Below are 15,532 nucleotides of genomic sequence, written 5' to 3' on the forward strand. Positions count from 1 at the left end.
GGCAACTCTGTCCCCAAACCAGCCCAGCTCTGGAGGGTTTCAAGGCACTCACTGACAGTCCAGTGCAGAACATCATTATGTACCCAAGCGCCTATTGTTTTCAGCTACAACATCCCACAAGAACTGCTTTTTAACTTGGTTTTGTTTGAGGTGTTCTGTAATCTATGCTTCTGATTCTCTCTTCACTCTTCTGGCTGTTGTTATTCCTCAGGCCATGTGTATTCCCCTTTCCCTCCTCCCCAGTTCACTTGAGGACAGGCTTTTGAATCTCTCTAAGCCTCTATGTATTATCTTCTGGTATTTTCACTGCCATCAATTTAATAAACAAAAATTTCATTTCTTTTTCTCTGCATCATCAAAAGGCATTACCTAAATTCCAACTCAGCAGTCTGCTGGAATTTGCTGCCTGAGGTATTGCCAGTTTGCTCTGGTTTCAATCTGGATTCCTGTCCTGGAGAGTCTGCCTATATCAGCAGCTCAAATTAATACCTTCTCACTATTTGATATAAATCCTCCATCGTAGTTGCTATTGTATTCTTTCTGTTTGTATACAAGCATGGTATTGCAATATGCACTTTTATTTCTTTATTTATTACTGTCGGAGATTGCAGGTGCCCTTCTCCAGTATGTTAAAAGTTTACAATGCCATGCTGTCTCTCCCCACCTTGGTACATTCAAGCTTCATGAGCAGTCAGTCCCCTTTTGGTGCAAATACAGGGGAACAAGGTTTACCGCTTTGATGCATGTAGTTTCCATGTAATCACATTTACAAGGTGCTTGGCTGAGTAGCTTTGCTTTTCCACAAAAGTATTCTGTGTTTACCCATAGACAGAACTCAAGGTGCATTTTCCTGTTGGTTCAACCCACACTTGCACTTTAGAAAACTATTTGTTTTGCCTGTGTGTAACTCTGCTGAAATGAACCCCTTGGATACAACAGACAGATCAGCTGTCCTTGCTCTGGCAGTAAATTTAATCATAAGCTCATAAGCACTAATTTGTGCTGGTTTTAAATAAGAGTTTTGGCCTTTTTTTTTTTTTTTTTTAATTTTTTTGCTACTTTCCCCATCTGGCACTGTAACATTTGTTGTTATGTTCCAGTTGGAAGCACTGTGGGTGGAACTGCAGACTCAAGAGCTGGCTGAATAGCCCTTAGGCCACTGAGAACATTTATGTTTCCACTGTCAGCTCTACATGTTCAGCAACCTCAGTTTGGGATTCTTGGGTGAGGGAATTGTTGGGTTTACAGCACGTCCTTCTTCCCAAAGCTGTCTGGTTCTCTGAATTCAGCATTTCAGTAGTAACTTGATGTTCGTATAACTGCACGCCAGTGAAGAGTTGGTATTTTGAGACTGCCTTGCTACACTCTCCATTTAACTCTTTTCATTCTAGGCAGGCTGTTGTTACTTCTTTAAGTACCAACCCCTTCTTCCCCACTATAAATGGATTCCTGGACTCCATTATTCCTACAAGAATCTGTCTAATATTATTGAGTATAAAATTGCAAATGTTTTCATTTATAAATTACCCAGTCTTACAGCATCTTCTTTTAAAGATGCTGGTGGAAGTATGTAATCCAAAGTCATCTAACTTGTTGCACTGCGATATAGAATATGATTTGTGTGTGCACTGGCTCTGGAGCATCCCTCCATGGCATAGACAGACACTTGGCAAGTGTGATACAAGTTTTTTAGGGTTAAACTGTTCACAGCTGTCATGGCCCATCTGGACTGCTTGCAACTTCCCAAGTCCATTCATGGCCTACTGGGTGGTGCTGGGAGCGTCTCCACCCCTCAATCCTCAGCCTCCTTAGTAAAAGGAATTTTAAAATGTGATTTGCTGGGGTCAGGACTGGCATAGACTCTGCACAGGAACCTAAAGCAAATACTTTTTGTTACTCACCTCTCTCTCAAGTACTGGCTACATAGACTTGGCCCATAAAATCAAGTAATCTGCCGCCAGCCTCATGGGGTTATGGAAAGTGTGATGAGAGTACCAAAATATCAGCATTAGGTGAGGATTGGCTGTTATGTAGCAAATCAACTTTAAAAAAAAGTAAGTCCTGTTTTTAAGGAAATCTGATTTAAAAAAACCTTGCAAACCATATAGTTTATGCCAAGAGGATTGTTTCCAATTTGAGAGTGTTTTCCAGTATTTCTCTTGGGACATCAGCTGCTCCTTAAAAATAATGTTTTAACTTTAATTTGCTCATTTGTGGAGGAAGGTAGAAGGCCCAACAAGCTTGTGTCAGTGAATATAAACTATAATTTTTATGCCGTTTAGGAGGTACTTGTGCTTCTTCTTAGTCATTGTACCATATATTGTTCCCCCCCCCCCCTCTGGCTTTCCTTCCCATTCAAAGCTTTCCATTCATCTGAAAAAACACTAGCTCAGAAAATCCAGGCACAGTACCACTCTAAACTCACTACTTCAGAGACTTTTTTTATCCTCTCTCATCCAAACACGAATATACAGAAGAAAAAAATCAGGGAAAATTACCCATGGCCTGGATGCCACAGGCATCGTGGGAATTGTCCCTCTCCCTTGGGAGGAAGGGTTTATATGCCCGCAGAGGGAGCATGTCCCATGATTCTTGGGAAAAATCAGCAAATCTGTGAGAACTCACAGCAAAGTTGTTCCTGTTTTGCTTTGCTCTTGGAGCCCTGCTGCTTTCCATAGCCCAACTCTGGCCTGTGCTGCTGTTTCTCTCCAAAGGCACGTAGGTATTGCTGCCAGCCTCCATCTCAGGTACAGTCTCTATAGAAAATGAAGTTGTTTGCTGTATTAAATGGCTGTTCTCCCCACTGCCTGCTGAGAGAACTTCACCTGATGCCTGTTGGCACAGAAGGGGGACAGGCTAAGGGTGCAGTATTGAATCCAGCCCTGCTCCAGCTCTAGTCTAAGCCCCTGGCTTGGTCTTTCCTTGGCTTTCCACCCCGCTGTGTTGCAGGATGAGAGTGGCTCTTTAGCCTGGAACTACCAATGCACCCTGCAAGTCACCCCTGTCCTAACTGCATTTGCACAGCTCTTTGTAAAGCTGCATTTCCAAACCTCATTTTCTTTACCTCTTGAATCAATTTCCAAGCTCTTCAGGAATTCATTCTGCTTCCTGGAATGGAAACTCCACTGTCTGCTGACACTTCTGCTCTAAATATCAGTGATGTTGAGCTTTGGCATGGTTGCGCATAAATTTTCTTCTGATGGGAAAAAACACGTGCTAATGAGCACCCAGTTGTCCTGAACATTTTGAAGACAAAAATACAGCTGGAGGCAGTTCTGGCACTGTATTTCTTCTCCATTTCTACATTTTAGTTGAGAACATCTTATACAATGTTTTGTCATATGAAACTATTCAGCTGTATCTATGACTAGTTTGTTCTGGTTCAGTTTTTTCCTGTTAATCATGTTATGCTTTCTCAAGGCTTGTAGAGGGTTTTCTGCGATCCTACTGCACAGACCTGCATGGGATTTTTTTTCTTTAAACCATTAAGCTTCCTCTGCCCACAGTTTTGGGACTGTACTGCACACCCAATCAATTCCAGTGTTATCCCTGTGGCATTTTTCAAATTTATCAACTTCTAGGTGCTTTCCTTTTCATATTTTGATTAGATTACAGAAGCCTTAGTTTTATTTTTAAAAGGATGGGCACTGTCCTTCTGTTTGCATTCAGAATAAACCATTGTAATAAAACCATCCCAAGCTGAATATGTTGTTGATGCTTTTTTTCTGAAGATCCATACAACTGGAAATTTGTGTGCTGAATTCTCTCCTACCTATGTGGAAAATGATTTTTCATTAGCTACTTAGCCCTCTAATATTTTTCATCTTGAAAAACAGTTATTCTCAAGTTCTACCTTTTCCTGATACAGTCTTTTTGCCACATTTTCTTCTTTTAGTTGTAGTATTTTTTCTTTTTAAAGTTTGCTTTTGTAAAATCTCTTTGACAACTAAGTGCATCTTGTCTATAGTATGTCTGTAACTAGTCATTATTTTTAGAGGGTTCCAGTTATGTGTATATATATATATGCCTCATGGTCCAGATTACTGTAGAAGCCTTGATATTACATACCATGTCGATTACTTCTTACATAACATATTGGCATCTGACTGCAAACTTCAGGAAAACAGAATGTGTCAGCTGGTCCCCCCACACTTTAAGAGCAGTTCATCCAGCCTCCGTTGAGACATTACTGTAAAACCCACAATGCACAATTAGTTGTGAATTGTACATCTTTTTAGCATTCCTAGGTAGACCATTAATGAGGGAATAAATAGCACAATTTTATTTAATCCCACACAGTTGTTAAAATGAATTATTAAGCAAGGGACACAAAGCTATTCTGTCTCCTTCAGCAGAGGGACATCTGGGTGCAACATCTTTTCTTCCAGATAGATGGATGTGGTCCATCCAGAGATATCTATGGATATAATGTGGTTCTAGATTCCTGTTTACTTGAAAGGAATCAAACTGGTTAAAAAAACAGTGATGTTTACCCATTAAGAGAAATTAATATTTTGGGGTGCAATCTATTTGACTAAAGATAGATATTTACTCTGGAATGAGATAACTATCCAGGGTACATAAAGAGAAATGCTTATTTATTTTCATTGGCATTGCCCTTTATGACCAGGCTAGGCACTTAACAGGCAATTTATCATTGCAGGGCTGTAATATCAGTTCTGTCATCCTTAGTAGTCTCAGTTCTTCAGCAAGACTATTTACATGTTAAAGTATTACTCAGCATGAATAATGGGGCCAGCACTGAGGTTATGTTGCAAGTAGAGAGGAGAAACATTTCCATTAGCACTAAACTTTATCTCACAAAAATCACTGGAGACTGGCACTTCCCAGAGGCTCTGCTTTCTTTGATTATCATCCCTTCTTCCAGTAATTGATTCCAAGCAGTTCAGGTTCTGTTATTTAGTGGAAGAGAATCTGTCCTTTTCAGACATTTATTCCTGAAGTCACAAGAAAGTCTCTGCTTAGGTATCAGGTTTTCTGTGTAGAGTGCAAGCATACAGATTACTGGGGAGTTGAGGGAGTTAATGTTGTGGAACATGGGAGAATGTTACTCAAGATAGTGCAGTGGTGGAGGGGCTCATGTATGGGGCACAGAAGAATGAGGAGAGGGGCAAATTAGTTAGGATCAGGATACTTCAAAAAATAGGAAGTGGATATACCATCTAATGAGGATAAACTCAGCCAAAATCTCTAATGGCCCATCCACTTACTTGAGCTGGACACCCTGTTCTGATTTTAAATGTTTGTGAGGAGTAAACTTATTTAATACTTTCCTGTGAAACAAAAAAAAGAAGGAACATGGCTTCAGTTAAGTGATAGATTTGTATTTGGATTAGCATGACAGTTTCACGCTCAGATGAAAGAAAATTGGATTATCATGTGATGCCTCATTCTGTGCTCCATTTGGTACCTCTGCCACTCAGTTCTGCACTACAGTGGCACCACTGGGTCTTTCCTACTGAACAGCTGGCATTTGACTGAGCCTAACTCAACTCCCCAGACTGAAAAACAGAAGAAACCGATCAGGACGTGAAAAAGAAACCACAGAAACGTATCTCGTAGGTGTTGTCCCATGGCTGTGAGTTGTCTGGGTCAGGTTTTGCTCTAATACAAGCATGGAGATAGAAACTATAGAGAGCCAGTAGAAACAAATAATTTAAAACAAACGTACTCGTAGATGTACAAGCATTCACATACATTGATTTCTAGTTTGAAAATATTCTTCTCCAAAATACGGATTTTGTTATAAATATAGGAATATTTCTACATCACTTAATAAATCCTACTGTACAGTTCCTTAAGGACATATGAATAATCATCAAACCTGTGTGTATTGTCTGTGCAAAGGCACAGATCAGCAAAGAATTGGCTTATATCACCTGCATTTATTTTAATAAATTATTTCGTTCTAATACCCTTAATAATAATGTATTATTGTCCTGTTTAGCCTTCCAGTCTAGTAACTCAAATTATATTTTTACAGCATCTTATCTCATTCTCATTTCTTAACACTCTACCACTGACTCATTGACTACTAAACTTTCTTAGTATATATTAGGTATACCTCAACCATCATTTTGAAGGTAGCACAATTTTGCATTCTGCATGGAACCTCAGGAAAAGTGATAAGCTTTTCTCAAGTACCAACTAATGTTGAAGAAGTCCTGATTCGCCTCCTTTCCATCTTCATAACCCTGTGTGCAGTGATGTTGAACTCAGTATTAAAAGAGAAATAGACCTCTGTTGGCTTTTTGCTAGCATTTTGCTCTTCACTTGATACTCCTTAATTCATACATAGTGCAGCCACAAAGAACCCTTACAATCCCATCTTGCCTGAAGCGTAAACCTACCCAGATCTAATTTCTGTTTGAACTTTGAGTCTTTTGAGGGAGAAGGAGTCTTAACCCTCTGTAACAGAGAGTTCACCACTGGAGAAGCTACTCCAGCTGTTTCAGTCTTACTGCTAAAATATGTGCCTATTTCTAAGTTAGAATTTCTCTATTTCCTTCTCACAGCCATTAGATCTTTTTATACCCTTGTCTGCTGGCTCGAAGAATCTACTACCAAAATTACGCTCCCTTCAGAGGAACTGTAGACTGTGATCAAGTGACTCCAGTAGCTTTAACTGTCCTGAACAACCAGGTCTTCCACAGGAAGACTTATTTTGACTGTAGAAGAATGCAATTACTCTTCTAATAATTAATTTCGTTGCAGAATCGTAAAGCATGGTTTGCTCATAGTAAGTGCAGTGTTCATGTGTCCTTCTGTAGCCCCAGCCTTTTCTCAGGAGAGAAGGAAGCCCTCTCCTTTGATAGTTTGCATTATTCAGGCTCTGTTATTTATGCTGCAGGTGACTTATGTCTGGCAGGCATTTTATATAGCTCCTACCAGCTTACTCAAGGGAAGCTTGCCTTGATCTACATCATAGTTCAGCTGCCTAAAGCCAAAGAGGTACCTACCCAAATTTTGGTGACAGTACCGTACAAGTTGTTGAAAAGTATGAGCTGGAGATGCCTCAAATGTTGCTTCATGGTAAGCCTAAACAGAAAAATAGCTGAGCTCAGTGAGGGTGCTGCTAATTACCACCTCCATGGAAGAATGCTAGTTCACTCTCCAAACAGCATCATGGCTCTTGTAATGGATTGAGGACTCACAGTGCTCTTCTTGTAAGCAGGCAAAACTTCCATTGAAAGTGTCATCACCAAGACAGCTCATCAGCACTGTAATGTCCAGGAAAGTTTTGCTTGTGCAAGGAATGCCTGATTAGGTACCAAATGAGTTCTGTTACCTCAAACCAGGAGTTGTGTGAAATGACAATGAGAATTCAACAGAGAGAGGCAAAGCCAATCTGTAATTTATACCAGCACTGTGGCCCCCACTGGACTCTGGCTGCCTGCAGCACTAAGGCAGAGAGGGCTGGTGTTGAAGGGGCAGAGTCCTTTCCTGCCAGACAGCTCTGGACCCTGTCAGTCACAGCTCACTAGGGAGGTCAGAGGACAGGAAAACCATGGTGCAGCACCTGCCCCTGAAGTGATGGGTGTATTGCCAGGTGGTTGCAGAGCATCCAGCCACGCTAGCCCTGTACCTGCTGTGTGCATTTGGCAGCACTCACTGGTCTTGGGAAAACCACCCCACTAACCATTGCTAAGGCTTGCACGATGGTTAATGAGCTGTGGAACAAAGTTAGGTGGAATTTACTCTGCCTTCATGATGTTAAGGAGATGATGCAATAAATACTTTGTACCTTTTTCCATCAGGAATACTTCACAATTGTAGAGGAGTTTTTCTGTAGTAGAAATTAAGATTTTTTTTAAATACAAGCTGTAGATGTTGTCTTTTTTTTTTTTTTTAAATCTACTCTTACATGTATGGGATTAAAAATTCATAGAAAATACACTGAACTCTCCTTCTTAGCTCTACCTCTTCTCTTGAATGCTTAGATCCCTATGTGAAGATCCATCTGATGCAGAATGGCAAGAGGCTGAAGAAGAAAAAGACTACAATTAAAAAGAACACTCTGAATCCCTACTACAATGAGTCTTTCAGCTTTGAAGTACCGTTTGAGCAAATTCAGGTAATGTCAAACAGTGTTTTGTCTTCCCTCTGCATTCCATTTCTCAGCCCTTATAAATATTTAACAGGAATCTTGTTAATTATCACATGTGCATGCCTTCATTAGCACCTAGGTGCCAGCCCTGTGCTACATTAGATGAGTGTTACTGCTTCAAGAGGGAAATGATAAAATGTGAAGTACTTATGAAGCTTTGATTCATCAGTGAGAAATGGATAACTGACATTTTCTGTTAACAGAAATGGATTTGGGGGAGAAAAAAAAATCCACAGGGAGATAGCAAAGGAATGTGCCAGCAAAAAGGTATAGGGATAAAAGAAAAGCCATATGTAGCATTTTTCCCTAAATTATTTGAAATAATAAATTGGTATTATCAGTTAAATTTGTGTTCCTTATGCATTTATTTGCCCTGTTTATGAAAGCACTGCAGCACCCCTCTTAAGTAAAACACCTAATCCATACACAGCTTTTTTTCCATTATTCACTACACTGTGAAAATTTCTTCAGTGATTCCTACATCCCTTGGAAAAAGACATTTGAGAATCTTGGCAGTCAGTACTGCAGTACCTGTTCTCTTAGCACGTCAGAAGAGCCCCAGTAGTTGTCCAGATGGTACTCCCAGAGTTCAGTACCTAAAATTAAGGATTTTAGAAATCAGCACCATGAGATGAAAATCACCCACATTAGCAGTGGGAAATATCAGGACAAAGCATCGTGTAATTTTTTTCAGGGACTCAGTTGCCTATCTTTGAGCTACTGGGAGGCAAACCATCTCTCATGAGAGAGAATTAACTTCTTTTGATGTTAACTAGTCTTTTATCTCAAGAGAGAAGCTTTTTTTAAACATCTCAGGAGCCATGTGGGAAAAGAACTGCATGTTGGCTTCTCACCTGGCCATGGAGCCCCTGGACTGTGGAGATGTTAAGCAATACAACAACTTTTCGGGGTGGAGCTGAGTGGGGAAAGTGTCCTTGGAGAGGCCTCCCAATATAAATGACCATAATTTAAAATGCCTGGGAATACATCCTTTTGTGAATTGTAAGAGAGGTCATGGCATAAATTAGGTGCCATGCTTTTAAACTTGTAGTTGAAAAGTTTTAATGGGTTTTAATTGCTTGGACAAAACTCTTTGCTTGGAGCCCCCTCTTGATTAGGTGAGAGCATGGTACACATGGTTTTCACATTCTGTATCTTGGATTTGGATAGCAGTTGGGCTGGAGAGAAGCCCAGGAGCCAAGGCCTATCTTTCAAGTAAAACTGTGTGCTTGCATTTTATTGACTTGGTACTAACAAAGATAATAAAACTAGACAAGATGAAGCATGGGAACAGTGACTTGGATGCATGACTACTCAATTTGGAATTTCTACTGCATGTACAGGTGCCTGTGGACTCTAGGAATCAAAAAGTGGGAAATCTAGTTGGGGGCTAATTTCCCTTGATTTTAATGAAAGTGGTGTGTGCTTGTGAAAGATCTCATAACAAGGATCAAGGACCCAGAGGCAAAAAAAGATGAATCAAATCAAGTGGCAGTTTAGGGAATGAATGTCTTGATTTCCAAATAGGGACAGGATTGAAGAGCTGGAATGGCTACCTCCAAATTACCCTATCAAAGCTTTGGCATGGTTAGGGGCATTCTTGTAACTTGATCATTTTGCCTTCTAATCCCAAGGCATTTTGGGGTGGATATACTTTATTTAAAAAGTATTGTGGTTTAGGTGTTTAAATTTTGCCTTTTTTTTTAGTAAGTTTGTTAGAATGACATTTTAGCTATCTACTTGACTATATTGCCCTGATTTTAAATCTGCAATTACGGACTTTGGTCATTTGCCAAAGTATTCTGAGTTAGTTATAAAAGACTATGTTTAGAAGTTACTTCATCATGGATACTGAAGTGATTTCATCATTAGAAAAACACATTTTAAATGGTATTTAGACTTAATATGGTAGGAATCACTGTGACTTTTGTGCAATTCCTATAAAAGTCATTAAACAAACTTTCACAGTCAAAAAATAATGGTTATACAAGTTTTTTGATTGTTGGAGAATGAAGAGAGGTCATGGAAGGAAAGCAGGTCAATGGCAGTACATCTATGTAATTTTAAAGGAGCCAAACATTAACATTTTCAATAATTTTAGAGTGATTGGGTTTTGGCTCTTAAGGGAAAGAAAGTGATGTCTTCGAGGGTAATGGGAGAACACCTCTGAGAAGTCAAATCCTGTTGCTACGGGCAGATCAGGCACGTGTTTTGCCACATGCAAAACAGACTGCCTGTGTAGGCAGCGGTGCCTTCAGGCCCTTTCAGTCCAAAGGGCTTAATCACACCGTGGAAACTGCTAATCCAAGTGTTTATTAGGAGAGGCAGTGCTTTCTACTAGCACCTCTTGGGTTTTGCCATGCAGTTACTCCTTTAATATGCAGTACAAAGGCAAAGAGATACTCACATTTCTCTGTAGGTTTAGTCCAAGTTCACAAGGGATAAATCATCTCCAAGTTAATCATCTGAGCTGGCTGTTCTTACATCTTTATAGAGCAAGGAAAAGGGTCTTTCATTTACAGTGCTCATTTTTGTCTTATGATTAACATTTTTTTAAAAATCCAGTAATAACTAACCCCCAAGCTTCTAGGTACAGCAGGCAAGCTTTTTTTTGTAGCGCAAAAAAATAGTCTCATGCTTACTTTTTATATCTGTGATTGTACCATGCATCTAAAACATAAGTGTTCATTTGGGGAGGTACCATTAAAAGTGAGTGTATTGCAAACAGCAACACTGAAACGTAATTCTGGCACCTAAAAATACTTGCTTTGGGTTATTGCCTTTTATCATGAGTGCTCTGGGGAGGGAAAACCTTGAGTTTGATGCATTCTTTTGTCATTAACAATTATATAAATACTTTAGTGCCTGTTGGAATCATCTCTTTCTGTGGCTCACTGAATTGTACAATCCTGTAAAGAAATGGACTTTATAAAATAAACCTCATGACCCTGGTCTTGCTACTTTTAAAAGATAATCCTATTACAAGCCCTGAAATTAATCATTCTAGTAAGAGGTCCAGATTGTAGATATATTTAAAGCTTTAAATTTAAAAACCTAATTCTAGAGAACAGAAGATTTTTCTGAAAATGTGTTTCAGGGCCTTTCTTCTATTCAGGAAGCTCACACTGGAATCAGGAAAAGAACTGTATGTTCATCTTTAACAATAAAGCTCTCTAAGGAGAAGTGTTTACAATTTAGTAAAATCAGCCCAAGATTGTGAAAGTCTTAGGTGCTGTTGGGAAAGAACACCACTCAACTGAAGGAATAGCTGTTTATGCTCTTTGACAACTATTAAAGACCTGAAGGAGAGGAATTGTGTGTATGTGCACACAACTACAAACATAAATGCCTGGCTCAAACACCTCCCAGTGTGCCCCAGCCTAAATGGATGGAAAATTGTCTATGAGCTGTGACAGATGGGCTTGCACAGACTATGTGGGACTTGTTTAACCCTGTTTGCCAGAGGTCACCATTCCTACAGAAGTGGCACTCCAGCATCAGCTCAGTCATAGGCAGTGCCAGTGTGTCAGAGCCCTGAGACAGTGGGGGTTTATACATCCGTTCCAACTCCCTTAAGCAGCCAGCCTGTTTTCTAGACCTCCCTATAAATACACAGAATATACACAGTATACACACATGCTTGTATGTCTGCACAAGTGCACACACACGCATGGAGATGAGAACACATGTGTTTGTGTGTATGTATATAATAACCATAAAGGCTATCTTCTGAATGTGTCTGAAAATACCTGACTAGCATGCTGGATGGCTGGGTAAGAGATGTTCAGAAGTAGAAAAACAACTAACAGAATATAGAGTACAGCATTGCAAACATAACAGCTAAATTCAGAAATGGCTCTAACTTATTTACTTAAAAAATAAGGGTGTAAAATAACACAAGTTTTGAATTAACTTACTTGTAAGTTGTTAATCTGTTAAAGGAAAAACAACCTCGATTTCCATATGCAGCTATTCAGTGCAAGGGGGCAAGTTTCAAGCTAACAGAGAGGTTGTAAACGTAATTTTATTTGGAAGGCTCACAAGAAGCAAAGACAAAAGTTTGAATTTGCTTCTCATTAGGGAAATCTACTCCAGCTGTCACACACTTCCCCCTTCATGACTTCTCCATGGCTGGCTGTCCTCACATTCATCCCTGCCAACCTTCCCCTTACTGTCATGCTCACTGCTCTTTCTCTGTCTCATTACAGAAAGTGCAAATTGTTGTGACTGTTTTGGACTATGACAAGATTGGCAAGAACGATGCCATCGGGAAAGTCTTTGTGGGCTACAACAGCACCGGCGCGGAGCTGCGGCACTGGTCAGACATGCTGGCCAACCCCCGGCGGCCCATTGCACAGTGGCACACCCTACAGCCCGAGGAGGAGGTAGATGCCATGCTGGCAGTCAAGAAGTAAATTAAATTAAATTAAATTAAATTAAAATAAATTAAATTAAGTTATGAAGAAGAAAAAGAAGAAGATGAAGAAGAAGCCTTTCTGCATTTGCCCACATAGTGCTCTTTAGCCAGTATCTGTAAATACCTCAGTAATATGGGTCCTTTCATTTCCAGCCATGTGTTCCTGACACAGATCAGTTGTACTTTTAAATTCCCATTTTAATTTGCACAAATTTAAATGTAGAGAGCCTTTTAAAGGCGCTTCATTTCACCACTGCCCGCCCCAGAACTACTCTTCTTTTAAGCAATATGATGTGTAGATAGAGCATGACAGAAATTATTTATTGTATCACACAGTTGTATATATACACCAGTATGCTGAGAATTTATTTCTAGTTTGTGTATTTGTATGTTGTAAGCGTTTCCTAATCTGTGTATATCTAGATGTTTTTAATAAGATGTTCTATTTTAAATTATGTAAATTGACTGAGATATAGGAGAGCTGATACTATATTATAGGGTAACTATTGTATCGTCTGCATTCCAGAAAAAAAAAATATCCAACTTGTAAGGCACTAGTAGTGTTACACTGACATCTTAAAGGACAACTTAAATCTGAGCTTTCAACTGGACCATACTAATAACACACTTCATGTTCACAGTGAATCTTGGAGGGGCAAATCCAACTGGGTAGACTTCTTTCACAGGCAACTTAGCATGATTTGAGCAGTTCCATGGCTGACCTCATGGAGATGTAGTCAGAAGCCAGGATATAATTTTTTTGTATATATTCCAAAGCAAACACATAACAGACTGAAATGGCTTTAGATTGAAAGTTGAGGAAACAGTTTCATAGGAGGCAGCACTTTCATCTAACATACAAAGACAGACCACTGCAGAAGTTGTGCAGGGAGGGGGAAGAGGGAGATGCAGCAGTAGTAAAATGCTGCCATGAAAACAAGAGTAGCTCTCCATTATCACCTTTATACAAAATTTGCATACTGTGAATTCCATCCATGATTTCACATTATAATGAGTTTGCACATTAGACTTTGTAACAAAATATTTTATGATACTAACTCAGATTAGAAGGAATGCAGAATATTTTTTAGACACAGCCGTGTGAGTTTATTATACAAAATAGTTTCATGGTAAACAGACAGTATTGTAATCCCATCAGAAGATGACAAAATTTAGCCATAGTTCTAAATGCACTTCAAAGTAAGCCAAAAGAGAACAGCTAGTGACCTTTTATATACTATTTATACTTAAGTTTTAATTTGTCCTTTAAAAAAAAGTGAAAACAAAGAACAAGTTCTAGAAAACTGAAGCAACCTCTTCTGTATACTAGATGCTCGTTTCAGGAGGAGTTTTTAAATGTTTTAAATGTTACTATGTAGTAAATGGCACTATTATGAAGCTATTAGTCATTCCATAAGAGTCTTGAAAGACTGCTCTGTGTATCACTGTGACTGCCGTGTGTGCTTAGAAATGTAGTTTTCTCAGTGGATAGCAATCAATTTATTCCGTAGTGATATTGTAACAATACTGCCATTCCCTTCTACTGCACTGCCGAAGGAACGCATAGCACAAGCAGTTCCAGTTGTTACGGACCAATGTAGAACTGGAGAGCTATGCAGGGGACAAGGATGCTCTAGTGAATGGGTTGACCACGCAGCATTTTGTCAAGCCCTGTGCAATACTCTACATTTCCAGCCGCCCTCCCCGCTGCTGCTTTCCCCTAGAGTCATCTTACAGCTCCCCAGCATGGCACCTCCGCTGTACCATCTCATCAAGTCATTCAGGGCATCACTTATAGCTCATGTACCATCCTTGGAGGCCCCTCGCTTATCTTTCCAAGCTGTGAATATATTTATAATGCTTTGAAGAGTTCATTATTTTCAGCAATGCAAACTACCCTAGAAATATGGAAATGCTATTGCTTTTGGAGGGAAGCATGAGAATTAACCATTAATGTTCTTATCAATCTTCTGTATCTAAGAGAAACTGCTGAAACAACAAAGATGAATGTATTCAGGGAACTGTGCACTGAAAACTAAATTCCACAGCCTCCCTCAAGGCTCTGCTTCTGGGAGAGGTGTGACAATAGTCAGTGGTCAGTGCAGGGATGGCCAAGCACCCCTGTTTTACAGTACTTTGAGGGTAAAAGCAGCAGCAAAGTACTGGGAGGAGAATAAAAGCCGGTATCTCTCCCCACCTCCAAAAGTGAGAATAGCAAGATCCATTTTCTTTCGTTTTTACATGAAACATAGAAAAAACACAAGCGAGACATTTTCTGATAGAAACAGGCACATACATGCAAAGCATCAAGCTGGAATATTTTAAAATCTTATCCTCAAGGACCAAACCCCACCAAAGAGAAGAAGTAGACAGTCAGCTTTCCAGCCTAAGAGCTTCAAGGTCTCCAGCTTTCAGTTATTCATTCAGGATAGCTGCAGGTTCGAAGTGCCAGGACTTGACTCATTGTGTTAAGGTATTCTTAATGCTTTCTCTTCCTACACTGCCAGACTGAACGTCACCCTAGAACTGGTTTGTAAGGTACAATGATTCTCAAAGACTGAACCTGCCATGTGACCAAGATGACATTTCTCATCCTCAAAGAAGCCACATGTACCTTTCTGACAAAGCTGTGTGAAGTATTAGAATCTGATGCTGTAGAAAGATCCTAGTTGCCTTTGTGTATATTTACTGCCTGCTTGAGTGTTTCTCTGTGTGGGTTTTCTCTGTATCTTGTAGAAATGTTTGGGGTGTTTTATCCTGCCATATCGCTCGTGGCCCGCGAGCTGACAACTTTAGCCGTATTTTACCTTCATTTTTGATGAGGTGGTTTATATTTTGTTTCACTTTGTGTAGTGACTTCCCACAGTAGAGTTTTCCAATTGTCGTTAAAATAACATACATATTACACAGATATTCAATAAAAATGTTTTATTTCCTGTTGATGTTCTGGCATTTCTCTTTTGATCTAAAATTTTGAAAAGACATTT

General features: G+C 39.6%; 1 protein-coding gene across 9 annotated transcripts in view; it reads left to right on the forward strand.

The window, feature by feature from the left end:
- The window catches only part of SYT1 (synaptotagmin 1), a 339,727-nt gene extending 324,246 nt beyond the window's left edge, over positions 1-15,481 (forward strand). For 8 of the 9 annotated variants that reach the window (XM_068999501.1, XM_068999546.1, XM_068999531.1 and 5 more), the window contains 2 exons: positions 7,962-8,095; positions 12,337-15,481. In XM_068999501.1, coding sequence (XP_068855602.1) covers positions 7,962-8,095; positions 12,337-12,543 — 341 coding nt within the window. In that variant the 3' untranslated portion in view covers positions 12,544-15,481. Of the gene's footprint in view, positions 1-7,961; positions 8,096-8,200; positions 8,349-12,336 lie in introns of those variants that run through there. The other variant, XM_068999560.1, reaches the window with a different exon arrangement.
- Positions 15,482-15,532: the final 51 nt, after the last annotated feature.

Source organism: Aphelocoma coerulescens, chromosome 1A, assembly GCF_041296385.1.
Source record: "Aphelocoma coerulescens isolate FSJ_1873_10779 chromosome 1A, UR_Acoe_1.0, whole genome shotgun sequence".
Classification (NCBI taxonomy): Eukaryota; Metazoa; Chordata; class Aves; order Passeriformes; family Corvidae; genus Aphelocoma; species Aphelocoma coerulescens.